Raw genomic sequence first — 13029 nt, 5'->3', positions numbered from 1 at the left:
ATGGACTCCAAATAATAACAAATTCTAAATTCTTTCCAAAATCTCAATTTGTATATTTTTCAAAGTAAAGTAATTGAGTGTAAGTATCCAAGTTTAGTCATCAAAAACATAAATATTTATCAGTAAGTACAATATCTACTTTAGGAGTTTATGTTATTCTAAATAGGCATTTGACTCTTTTAACCAGGACCTCTTGTTTTCCAGATATCTCATTATTCCCCACATGTCATCTCTCTAGGTCTTCCTTTGTTTTCTAAGTGTTTCCAGGACTCTTTTCCATTTTCTTTTCTCTAGCTAAGCTCATAATTTTACGATTTCTACTATATCTTGGAAAGTCTTCTTTTATTGGGTAGACTGTTTTGTTTGTTTTCTTTTGTTTTTATGTATCCACAAATTTCCTTCATATATCCTTCATATAAGGGAAAAATAGAAGCTATGCAAAGGTCTGGTCTCTGTAAATTTCTTAAGAGCATACCCAGGTTTTGTTGCAAAATAATTGGGAAGAAGCATATCTTGAAGAGTAATAAGTGTAGATGAGATAAGTATTAGTCCTTTTGCTATAAACACTTGAGCCTGAGTCAGTAAAGTGCTTCCCAGAGGATCAGGAGGACCTGTGTTCAGTCCACTGAACTTAAATTTTAAAAAGCTGGTATGGCCAAGGAGTGGATGTACACGCCTTTAATCCTATCACTCTAGAGGCAGAGGTAGGCAGATCCCTGAGTTTGAGTCTAGCCTGTTCTGCAGAATGACTTTTAGGATGGCCAGAGCTACACAGAGAAATCTTGTGTAGGATAAAAGGCAGCTGGTATCCTGCCAATGCTCCTATACCCACTGGGTAGGCAAAGACTGGAGAATCACTGAGACTTGCTAACCAGCTAGTCTTACTGCATCGTGAGTTCTGGATTCATTAACAGTCTCTATTTCAAAAATTAAAAACTATGGTAGAAAATGGTTGAAGAAGATAGCTGACATCAACCTCTAATCTCTGTATGCACACAAACACCTAAACATATAAACAAACACACAAAGACAAGGTAACTGGTATAGAAACAGAAAGCAACAGATACTGTTGATTTAATTGATAGGAAAATATGAAGTTAATGATGAATATCAATGCATAAAGTTGTCTTCATGAGTCTTAGGCTTTATTAGTGGTCTTACTTTCTCTTTAAAAATATACTGTATGCAATAATTATAACTCAATGATGAAAACAGATACTACCTCAGAGTTAAAAAACTGGAAGAAAAAAAAAAAAGTGTTCCAAGCAAATGGTCCCAAGAAACAACTAGTAGTTGTAACCCTAACCTATTCTAATTCCCAGTAAAATAGGCTTTCAACTAAAAGTTATGAAGTGAGATAGAGAACACATTGAACCCCACACAATAATAATGGGATAGTCAACACTACACTCTCACAAATAGATCACTGAAGCAAAAACTAAACAGAGACACAGTAGAGCTATTAGAAGTTATGAACCAAGCAGATTTAACAGATATATACAGAACATTTCACCCTAAAACAAAAGAATGTACCTTCTTCTCAGCAACTCATGGTACCTTCTCCAAAATTGACCATGTAATCAGTCACAAAACAACCCTGAAAAGATACAAGAAGATTGAAATAATCCTATGCATTTTATCAGATCACTACTGACTAAGGCTAGATTTCAATAACAACAAAAACAACAGCAAACCCACATACCCATGGAAACTAAACAACTCTCAATGATAACTTGGTCAGGAAAGATATAAAGAAAGAAAATAAAAACATCCTTGAATTCAATGAAAATGATAACACAGCATACCCAAACTTATGGGACACACTGAAAGCAGTGTTAAGAGAAAAACTCATAGACTACCTGCCCTCCTAAAGAAATTGGAGAGATACTATACTAGCAATTTAAAAGCACACCTGAAAGCCCTAGAACAAAAAGAAGCAAACACACCCAAGAGGAAGAGAATGCAGGAAATAGTCAAACTCAGGGCAGAAACAAAATGAAGGATACAAAGAATCAACAAAACCAAAACTGGTTCTTTGAGAAAATCAACAAGATAGATAAACCACTAGCCAGACTAACTAAAGGGCCAAGAGGCAATATCCAAATTAACAAAATGAAGCGAAAGGGGAGACATAACAGAAACTGAGGAAATTCAAGAAAAATCATGAGATCCTCCTACAAAAGCCTATACTGAACAATGCTGGAAAATCTAGATGAAATGGATGATTTTTCCAGTCAGTACCATGTACCAAAGCTAAATCAAGAGCAGATAAAGTATCTAAACAGGTCCAAATCCCCTAATGAAAGGGAAGATGTAACTTATTTCAAATCTCCGAACCAAGAGAGAGAGAGAGAGAGAGAGAGAGAGAGAGAGAGAGAGAGAGAGAGAGAGAGAGAGAGAGAGAAAGAGAAAGAAAGAGGGAGGGAAAGAAAACATAAGTACGCAGTTCTACCACACCTTCAAAGGAGAACTAACACCAAACCAACACTCCTTAAACTATTCTATAAAATAAAAGCAGAAGAAAGACTATCTAATTCATTCTATGAAGCCACAATTACTCTGATACCTAAACCAATTTTGCTTATGAATATCGATTCAAAAATATTCAGTGAAATTCTAGCAAACTAAATGCATGAACACCTCAAAACTGTCATTCACCGTGATCAAGTAGGCTTCATCTCAGGGATGCAAAATTGGTTCAGTGTAGGAAAATCCATTAACCTAATCCACTATTTAAACAAACTCAGAAAAACTTCATATGGTCATCTCATTAAATACTGAAAAAACATTTGACAAAATACACCACCACTTCATGTTAAAAGTATTGGAGAGTTCAGGAATTCAAGACCCATACCTAAACATAATAAAATCAATATACAGCCAACCAACAGCCAATATCAAACTAGATGGAGAGATAATTGAAGGAATCCCACCAAAACTGGGACAAGACAAGGCTTTCTACTCTCCCCATATCTATTTAATATAATATTCAAAGGTCTAGCTAGAGCATTAATAAAACAAAAAGAGATGGGGGATACAAATTGGCACAGAAGAAGTCAAGATATCTCTGTTTGCAGATGATATGATAACAATACATAAACAAACCCTAAAATTCTACCAAAGAACTTCTACAACTGATAAACAACTTTTGCAAAGTGGCCAAATATGAAATTAACTCAAACAAATTAAAAGCCTTTCTTTATAAAAATGATAAACAGGCTAAGAAAGAAAATAGGGAAACAACACCCTTCACGATAGTCATGAATAATGTAAAATATCTTGGAGTAACTCTATAAACAAGTAAAAGATCTGTATGACAAGAACTTCAAGTTTCTCAAGGAATCGAAGACCTTGGAAGATGGAGAGATTTCCCATGCTCATGGACTGGTAGGATTAACCTAGTAAAATGATCATTCTATCAAAAGCAGTCTACAGATTCAATGCAATCCCCATCAAAATCCCAACACAATTCTTCATAGGCATGTAAAGAGCAATTCTCAATTACATATAGAAAAACAAACCTAGGGTAGTGAAAACAATTCTTAACAATAAAAGCACTTCTGGGGGAAATCACTATCCCTGAACTCAAAAACTGTACCACAGAGCAATAGTGATAAAAACTAAAATTAGTACAGAGGTTGATCAATAGAATAGAATTGAAGACCCAGAAATAAAACCACACACTTTGACAACAACAACAACAACAACAACAAAAAAAAAAACCCCGCCAAAAATATGCAATGAAAAAGAGAAAACATCTTCAGTAACTGGTGCTGGCTTTAATGGCAATCTGTATGTAGGAAAATAAAAATAGATCCCTTTTGTCACCTTGCACAAAGCTCAAGTCCAAGTGGATCAAGGACCTCAATATAAAACTAGGTATACTGAATCTAATAGAAAAGAAAGTGGGAAAAAGCCTGGAACACATTGGCATACGGGAATGAAGAATTGATAAGCGGAACCTCATGATGCTTATGGTCAAGTCTGCAAGTTAAAGATTTGGAAAAAAGATCTTCACTAACCCCTCATCCAATAGAGAGCTAACTATCCAAAATATATAAAGAACTCAAGAAGCTAATCTCCAGAAAGACCTAACAACCCAATCCAAAAATGGGGTAATAACTAAAGAAAATTCATAACAGAGGAATCGTGAATGACTGAGAAGCACTTTAAAAAATGTTCAAATTCATCAGGGAAATGTGAATCAAAATAACCCTGTGAGTCCACCTTAAACCAGTCAGAAGGGCTAAGATAAAAACCTCAGGTGGCAGCAGATGCTGGCGAGGATGTGGAGAAATAGGAACATTCCTCCATTGCTCGAGGGATTTCAAACGGTTACAACCACTCTGGAAATCAATTTGGAGCTTTCTCAGAAAAATGGAAACAGATCTACCTCAAGACCCAGCTCTACCACTCTTGGGCATATACTGAAAAGGTGACCCACCACATCACAGGGGCACATATTCCCCTATGTTCAAAGCAGCCTAACTTGTGATAACAAGAAGCTGGAAACAACCTACATCTCCCACAACAGAATGGATACAAAAAATGTAGTTCATTTACACAATGGAACGCTATTCAGCTATTAAGAAGGAGGACATGTTGAGTTTTGCAGGCAAATAGATGGAACTAGAAATTATTATCCTGAGTGAGGTATGTCATACCCAAAAGGACAGGCATGGTATGTACTCAATAATAATACTAATAATATTAACCAAAAAAGTACAGACTACCCAGGATACAATCCACAGAACTCAAGAAGGTTAGCAAGCCAAAGTGCTGAAGTGAGGATGCTTCAATCCCACTTGGGAGGGAGAAGAAAGCAGAGAGCAGAGGGAGGGAGGGAAGGAAGGACCTGAGGTAGGGAGGGGAGACCAAAGTGTGGATACTTCCTTCCTTCCTTAGAATGGGGAACAAAATACCCATGGAAGGAGTTATAGAGACAAAGTTCAGATCTGAGATGGGAGAAAGGGCCATCCAAAGACTGCCCCACCCAGGGGTCCATCCCATATACAACCACCAAACCCAGACACTATTGCATATGCCAGAAATATTTTGCTGACAGGACCCTGATAGAGCTATCTCTTGTGAGGCTATGCCAGTGCCTGGCAAGTATAGAAGTGAATGCTCACAGGCATCTACATAGAGCCCCCAATGAATGACCTAGAGAAAGTACCCAAGGAGCTAAAGGGGTCTGCAACCCTGTAGGAGGAACAACAATTGAACTAGCCAGTACTCCCAGAGCTTGTGTCTCTAGTTGCATGTGTAGCAGAGGATGGCCTAGTCGGTCATCAATGGAAGGAGAGGCCCTTGGTCTTGTGAAGATTACATGCCCCAGTACAGAGGAATGCCAGGGCCAGGAAGCAGGAGTGGGTGGTTTGGGGAGCAGGGCGTGGGGATGGTATAGGGGACTTTTGGGAAAGCATTTCAAATGAAAATGAAGAAAGTATCTTAAAAAAAAAAAAAAACTAAATCTTTTAAATTTGCCATGGTTTAAATTTAAAGGAAATAGTAATAAAATTTTGTTGAACTTAGCTTTAAATTTGTCGAAGGTTTTATTAAAAATTTAACAGTAGTCTGAAAAATGAAAAATCTTGTCCACAAATTATTCAGTAACTTTATTTTTATGAAATGCAATATTGGGTTCATATTTTTCAGGTCATGTCTTTTCAATGAAGATTTTTGCCATCAAATATCAGAAAATATTAGTACTAAGGTGGTCAATCTCACATTGCTCAAGTTTTTCTTTAATTTACTTGAAGGTGAAGTTCGGCATTTGAGTCAAAAGTGAGTGTTAACCACAAATGTCTTTCGGTACTTCTGCTATTTTATGTTCAATTTAGAGGTTTTGTTTCCATTTTCATACACAATCTAATGGCAGTGAAGTTTTGCTCATGTCTTTTTTTCTTTCTGTTCAGTTCATATTTTTCTTATTCTTCTTTTGGTAAAATTTGCATTTTGAGAGTTTATATTTATTTCTAAATAAAATAAAGCCATCAAATACAAGAAAATAAGATTCTAAGGTGGTCCATCTTATATTGTTCGTTTTACTTTAATTTACTTGAAATTGTGTACATATTACTGAATTTTATTTAATTTAGACCATTTTTTCTATTGGTATATGTACATTCATGTGTATGTATCAATGCATATATATGGAGACCAAAGGTTCAATCTTGAGAGTCATTTCTCAGTAGCATCCATGTTTATTGAGGCAGGGGTCTGTTGTTGTCCTGGAGCTCACTGAGTAGTGACCTATGAGGCCTCAGGACCTGCCTGCCTCTCCCTTTCCAGAACTGAGACTAAGTGGCCTTCACAATGCCTGCTTAAATTGATATTCCCAGCCCATGAAGCCACTTTTAATATTTTATCCTTTATTGTAGTCCTGTATTATGTCATGATCATTATATATTATCACCTTTCTCAAACATCCTTCTCCTGTCAAAGTAAACCTAATAACTGCCATGTTTAAATTGGCCTAGTAATTTAATATTTTTTTATATTTTCATTAGGTTATGTGACTGGTCAGATTCTCAGAGTCTAAAAGTAACAGAAAAGGCAATTCTTCATGAAATTTTTTGGTCAGGAAGTGAAACTTCAGGACTTTTGACAAAACCAGTAAATATGCTTTTGGAATGGACTATATATTCTCACAAGGAAAAATGCAAGTCTAATGATGTAAGTAGGATTCATATACAAATGAATACAGTCTATGGAAAAATCATAGCTCTCTTTATCACAGTTAGCTCTCTTTATCTGTAGGTTTCACAAATATTGATTTACCCAGTGAATATTAAAATATTTAGAAAATGTTTCATACCTACTGAACATGTACTGATTTCTTGTCATTATTAACTCAGCAGTGTACTACATAACACTTATTAGTTACTGCAAGTGATCTATAGAGGATTTGAAGTATTGGGAGGATAGAAAGTATATGTAGCCATCATAGTATATAGAAGGACTTTCTGTATACCTGCAAGTTATATAAATAATGACAGAGAGGGTTTTTTGTTGATGTTGTTTATACGTATGCACTCATTTTTATTTTGTGGATTGTAAAACCTTCAATTGACTGAGATACAATGTAGAAAACTCAACATTGTACAAGGATATCTATGAACCTATTTCTTGTTTTGGGGGTTTTTTTATATGTACTTTTTATTAGATATTTTCTTTTTTTTTTTTTCTATTTCAAATGTCATTCCCTTTCCTTGTTTCCCCTCTGAAAAATCCCCTATCTGCTCCCTCCCACCCCCCAGCCCCTGCTCCAAAACACACCCTCTCCTGCTTCCTGGCCTTGACATTCCCCTATACTGGGGCATAGAACCTTCACAAGACCAAGGGCCTCTCCTTTCATTGATGACCAACTAGGCCATCCTCTGCTACATAGGCAGCTAGAGCCAGAGTCCCACCATGTGTTTTCTTTGATTGGTGGTTTAGTCCCAGAGAGCTCTGTGGGTACTGGTTAGTTCATATTGTTGTTCCACCTATGGGACTGTAAACTGCTTCAGCTACATGGTTACTTTCTCTAGCTCCTTCATTGGGGAACCTGTGCTCAGTCCAATGGATGACTGTGAGCATCCACTTCTGTATTTGTCAGGCACTGGCAAACCTCTCAGGAGAAAGCTATATCAGGCTCCTGTCAGCAAGCACTTCTTGGCATCTACCATAGTGTCTGAGTTTGGTGGTTGTTTATGGGATGGGTCCTCAGGTGGGGCAGTCTCTGGATGGTCCTTCCTTCAGTCTCTGCTCCACACTTTGTCTCTGTAACTCCTTCCATAGGTATTTTGTCCCCCCACCCCCCAAGAAGGATCGAAATATCCACACTTTGTGGTCTTTCTTCCTTCTTGAGTTTCATGTGTTTTGCAAATTGCATTTTGGGTATTCTAAGTTTCTGGGCTAATATCAACTTATCAGTGAGTGCATACCATGAGTGTTCTTTTGTGATTGAGTTACCTTACTCAGAATGATATCCTCCAGATCCATCCATTTGTCTAAGAATTTCATAAATTCATTGTTTTTAATAGCTGATGAATACTCCATTGTGTAAATGTACCACATTTTCTGTATCCATTCCTCGGTTGAGGGACATTTGGGTTCTTTCTAGCTTCTGGCTATTATAAATAAGGCTGCTATGAACATAGTGGAGCATGTGTCCTTATTACAAGTTGGAACATCTTCTTGGTATACGGCCAGGAGTGGTATTGCTAGATCCTCTTGTACTACTATGTTCAATTTTCTGCAGAACCACCAAACTGATTTCCATAGTGGTTGTACCAGTTTGCAAAACCACCATCAATGGACGAATATTCCTTTCTCCATATCCTTGCCAGCATCTGATGTCACCTGAATTTTTTGTCTTAGCCGTTCTGACTGGTGTGAGGTGGAATCTCAGGGTTGCTTGGATTTGCATTTCCCTGATGATTAAGGATGTTGAACATTTTTTCAGGTGCTTCTCATCCATTTGGTATTTCAGTTGAGAATTCTTTGTTTAGCTCTGTGCCCCATTTTTTTAATACGATTACTTCTTTTTCTAGAGTCCAACTTCTTGAGGTATTTATATATATTGATATTAGCACCCCATCTGATTTAGCATTGGTAAAGATCTTCTCTCAATCATTTGGTTGCCATTTTGTCTTATTGACAGTGTCCTTTACCTTATAGAAGCTTTGCAATTTTATGAAGTCCTATTTGTCTATTCTTGATCTTACAACACAAGCCATTGCTGTTCTATTAATGAATTTTTCTCTTGAGCCCATATCTTCGAGGCTCTTCCCTACTTTCTCCTTTATAAGTTTCAGTGTCTCTGGTTTTATGTGGAGTTCCTTGATCCACTTAGACTTGAGCTTTGTACAAGGAGATAAGAATGGATCAATTCACATTCTTCTACATGCTAACTGCTATTTGAGCCAGCACCATTTGTTGAAAATGCTATTTTTTTTCCCCACTGGATGGTTTTAGCTCCTCTGTCAAAGATCAAGTGACATTGGGTGTGTGGGTTCATTTCCGGGTCTTCAGTTCTATTCTATTGATCTACCTGTCTGTTGCTGTACCAGTACCATGCAGTTTTTACCACAATTCCTCTGTAGTACAGCTTGAGGTCAGGCATGGTGATTCCATCAGAGGTTCTTTTATTGTTGAGAATAGTTTTTGCTATCTTAGGTTTTTTGTTATTCCAGATGAATTTCCAAATTGCCCTTTCTAACTTGGTAAAGAATTGAGTTGGAGTTTTGGTGGGGATTGCATTGAATCTGTAGATTGCTTTCGACAAGATAGCCATTTTTACCATGTTAATCCTGCCAATCCATGAGCATGGGAGATCTTTCCATCTTCTGAGATCTTCATTGATTTCTTTCTTCAGAGACTAAAGTTCGTCTCATACAGATCTTTTGCTTGGTTAGAGTCACATCAAGATATTTCACATTGCTTGAGCCTATCATGAAGGGTGTTGTTTCCCTAATTTCTTTTCAGCCTGTTTAGACACACGGTTTTTAAATATTTTTTTCTATGGCAGTCTTGCCGATGCTCTAACTTAGCCTGACTAACTAGCCTACATTCAACCACATACCTAGTTCTACCTCTCTGCTCTGGTCTGGTCTCTCCATTCAACTTCATTTCCTCTGTTAAACATATTCTCTCAGTATCTCTCTCTCTCTCTCCCTAGAAATTCCACCCTCCACCTCCTGCCCAGCCATAGGCTGTCATCCCTTTTATTAAAACCAATACTCACTGATAAGTGGATATTAGCCCAGAAACTTAGGATACCCAAGATATAAGATACAATTTGCTAAACGCATGAAATTCAAGAAGAACGAAGACCAAAGTGTGGACACTTTGCCCCTACTTAGAAATGGAAACAAAACACCCATGGAAGGAGTTACAGAGATAAAATTTGGAGCTGTGACGAAAGGATGGACCATCTAGTGATTGCCATATGCAGGGATCCATCCCATAATCAGCTTCCAAACGCTGACACCATTGCATACACTAGCAAGATTTTGCTGAAAGGAAATATATCTGTCTCTTGTGAGACTATGCCGGGGCCTAGCAAACACAGAAGTGGATGCTCACAGTCAGCAATTGGATGGATCACACGGCCCCCAATTCAGGAGCTAGAGAAATTACCCAAGGAGCTAAAGGGAACTGCAACCCTATAGGTGGAACAACAATATGAACTAACCAGTACCCCGGAGCTCTTGTCTCTAGCTGCATATGTATCAAAAGATGGCCTAGTCGGCCATCACTGCAAAGAGAGGCCCATTGGACTTGCAAACTTTATATGCCCCAGTACAGGGGAACCCCAGGGCCAAAAAGGGGGAGTGGGTGGGTAGGGGATTAGGGGTGGGTGGGTATGGGGGACTTTTGGGATAGCATTGAAAATGTAAACGAGGAAAATACCAAATAAATAAATAAATAAATAAAAAACCAGTCACATACACATCTACATTGCCTTAGGTAAGAAAGGAAGGAACAATACCAGGATCCTGCCATCATTTAGCTGTCAGCTGGTACAGAATTAATATTGAATACACAGATATATGCTTTCACACAATGTATACAAACAACAATATTGAACATCCATACTTTTGGGAAACTGTATATTTTGAAATCTTGGGTGTGTATACTAGAAGAAGTCCTAGGAGCAAATACTGGTAGATTTTTGTCTTTGAACTAGAGTATCTTTTTTCTATTTCTTTTATAGTTTGAATTTCTTCAAAAAATTTGAGCCCAAGTATATTGCTTTGTGCTACATAGTGTATGTACTTTTACAATCCTTCCTTAGGGAGTGTCAAATCTTTGCTGGCAGGTCCAGGGGAGAGGATAGAACCCAGTCCAGCTGGTTCTGTCATGAGGTTGAGCAGAATGAAGAATATTGATGGCCCAAAAGAAACACACTGGGCTGGGAGTCTTGTCAAAGCAGGAATTCATTTTATTAAATCAGCCTCTTGCTTATATAGGGTTGAGGGAGGAGGTGGGGTTTTTTGGTGGGGTGAGGTGACATAGGAAGCTGGGAAGGACAGAGGGTATGGGGCCAATGAAGTTATTCTACATCAGCATTAGCAGTAGCTAGGCAATGGTTAAGCAGGTTATGCTGAGTCACTCTAGTATGGAAGTGAGGGAGACTCAGGTCTTTCCATTAGGCCTTAGATTTTTGGCTGAGTTAGGCCCAACAAGGGGGAAGATTTTTCATAATCTCTCATTTACACATATTATTCAGGAACAGTTATTTGACCAATTTTTTAAAGTCTATATTTAGTTATTCTACATACATTCCTCTTTTTTTTTTTTTTTTATGAAAATGGTGCGTCGAAAAAGTAGACCATGCTGTTTTGGAGTGTACCAGAAAAAGTTTAAGTCGTGTTTAAAACTTATTAGATATTGATAGTTGCTGAAACATTTCTTTGGAATTACTTTTTACCTGGCATTGAAATTTATAATACATTGATTAGAGTGCATTATCTATTTTCAGAATGTCCTGGAACATTAAGAAAATATTAAACTGTGTCTTAAAACAAGTATAAATGAATTTAAGATTGAAAGATATGGTAAAGGACATTAAGGAAAAACATATCATCAAAAACTCAATCGTCTACTACTCCACTGCTTTTAGTTGAACTGTATCATTTAAAAGTAGGCATATACATGAAAATATATGGCAATAAAATATACAGAGAAAAGTTTATATTTGTAATATAAATATGTCCTTGTAATGAATAAAACTATAAACTAAGTGAGAAATGAAAATATTATAAAGTGGCAACTTGTGAGCAAATCATAGAAATTCTTTAAAACGTTGAATCTATTCATTAAACATTACGAAAATTTTAAAATATATGATATTTTTATGCTTATCACTTATTTTATCCTAGCTGCTCTTGTTCACAGTATTATGCATTTTCTCATATTTGTTACTTAATATATCCTAGAAGGACTATCGTTCTGATGATATTATGAGTCCTTATCCAAGTTATCATTGAGTAGAGAGTTGTTCAGCTTCCAGGTGTATGTATGTGGGTTATCTGTTATTTTAGTTGTTATTGAAGACCAGCCTTAGTCCATGGTGATCTACTAAGATGCATGGGATTATTTCAATCTTGTATCTGTTGAGGCTTGTTTTAGGACTGATTATATGGTCAATTTTGGAGAAGGTACCATGAGGTGCTGAGAAGAAGGTATATCCTTTTGTTTTAGGATGAAAGGTCCCATAGATACCTGTTAAATCCATTTGGTCCATAACTTCTATTAGTTTCACTGCATCTCTGTTTAGTTTCTGTTTCCATGATCTGTCCATTGCCATGAGTGGGTTGTTGAAGTCTCCCACTATTATTGTGTGAGGTGCAATGTGTGCTTTAAGCTTTAGTAAAGTTTCTTATACAAATGTGGGTACCCTTGCATTTGCAGCATAGATGTTCAGAATTGAGAGTTCATCTTGGTAGATTTTTCCTTTGATGTGTATAAAGTGCCCTTCCTTATCTTTTTTGATAACTTTTGGTTGAAACTCAATTTTATTCGAAATTACAATAGCTACTTCATGCAGACAAAGTGTAGAGCAGAGATTGGAGGAAAGGCCATCGAGAGCAGCCCCACCTGGGGATCCATCCCATATACAGTTTCCAAACCCAGACACTATTGTGGATGCCAACAAGTAATTGCTGACAGTAGCCTAATATAGCTGTCTTCTGAGGCGTTCTACCAGTACCTGACAAATACAGAGGTGAATGCTCTCAGCCATCTACTGGACTCAGCACAGGGTCCCCAGTGGAGGACCTGGAGAAAGAATCCAAGGAGCTGAAGGTGTTTGCAGCCCCATAGGAGGAACAAAAATATGAACCAACCAGTACCCCCAGGGCTCCCAGGGCTCCCAGGGACTAAAAACCCCCAAGCAAAGCATACACATGAAGGGACTCTTTGCTCTAGCTTTATATGTTGCAGAGGATGGCCTTGTAGGTCCTTGGTCCTGTGAATGTTCTATGCCCCAGTGTAGTGGAATGCCAGAGCCAGGAAGCTGGAGTTGATAAGTTGTTG

At 37.5% G+C, this 13029-nt stretch overlaps 1 protein-coding gene across 12 annotated transcripts in view; it reads left to right on the top strand.

Moving 5' to 3' along the window:
• Positions 1-13029, top strand: part of Slf1 (SMC5-SMC6 complex localization factor 1) — a 92426-nt gene that overhangs the window by 45395 nt on the left and 34002 nt on the right. For all 12 annotated transcript variants that reach the window (XM_006517035.4, NM_134071.3, XM_017315350.2 and 9 more), the window contains 2 exons: positions 5659-5787; positions 6513-6678. In XM_006517035.4, coding sequence (XP_006517098.1) covers positions 5659-5787; positions 6513-6678 — 295 coding nt within the window. The remainder of the gene's footprint in view (positions 1-5658; positions 5788-6512; positions 6679-13029) is intronic.

The sequence above is a fragment of the Mus musculus genome, chromosome 13 (assembly GCF_000001635.26).
Source record: "Mus musculus strain C57BL/6J chromosome 13, GRCm38.p6 C57BL/6J".
NCBI classification, from domain to species: domain Eukaryota; kingdom Metazoa; phylum Chordata; class Mammalia; order Rodentia; family Muridae; genus Mus; species Mus musculus.
Note: the sequence above shows the minus strand (reverse complement) of the source record. Positions and strands in the feature narration are given on the sequence as shown.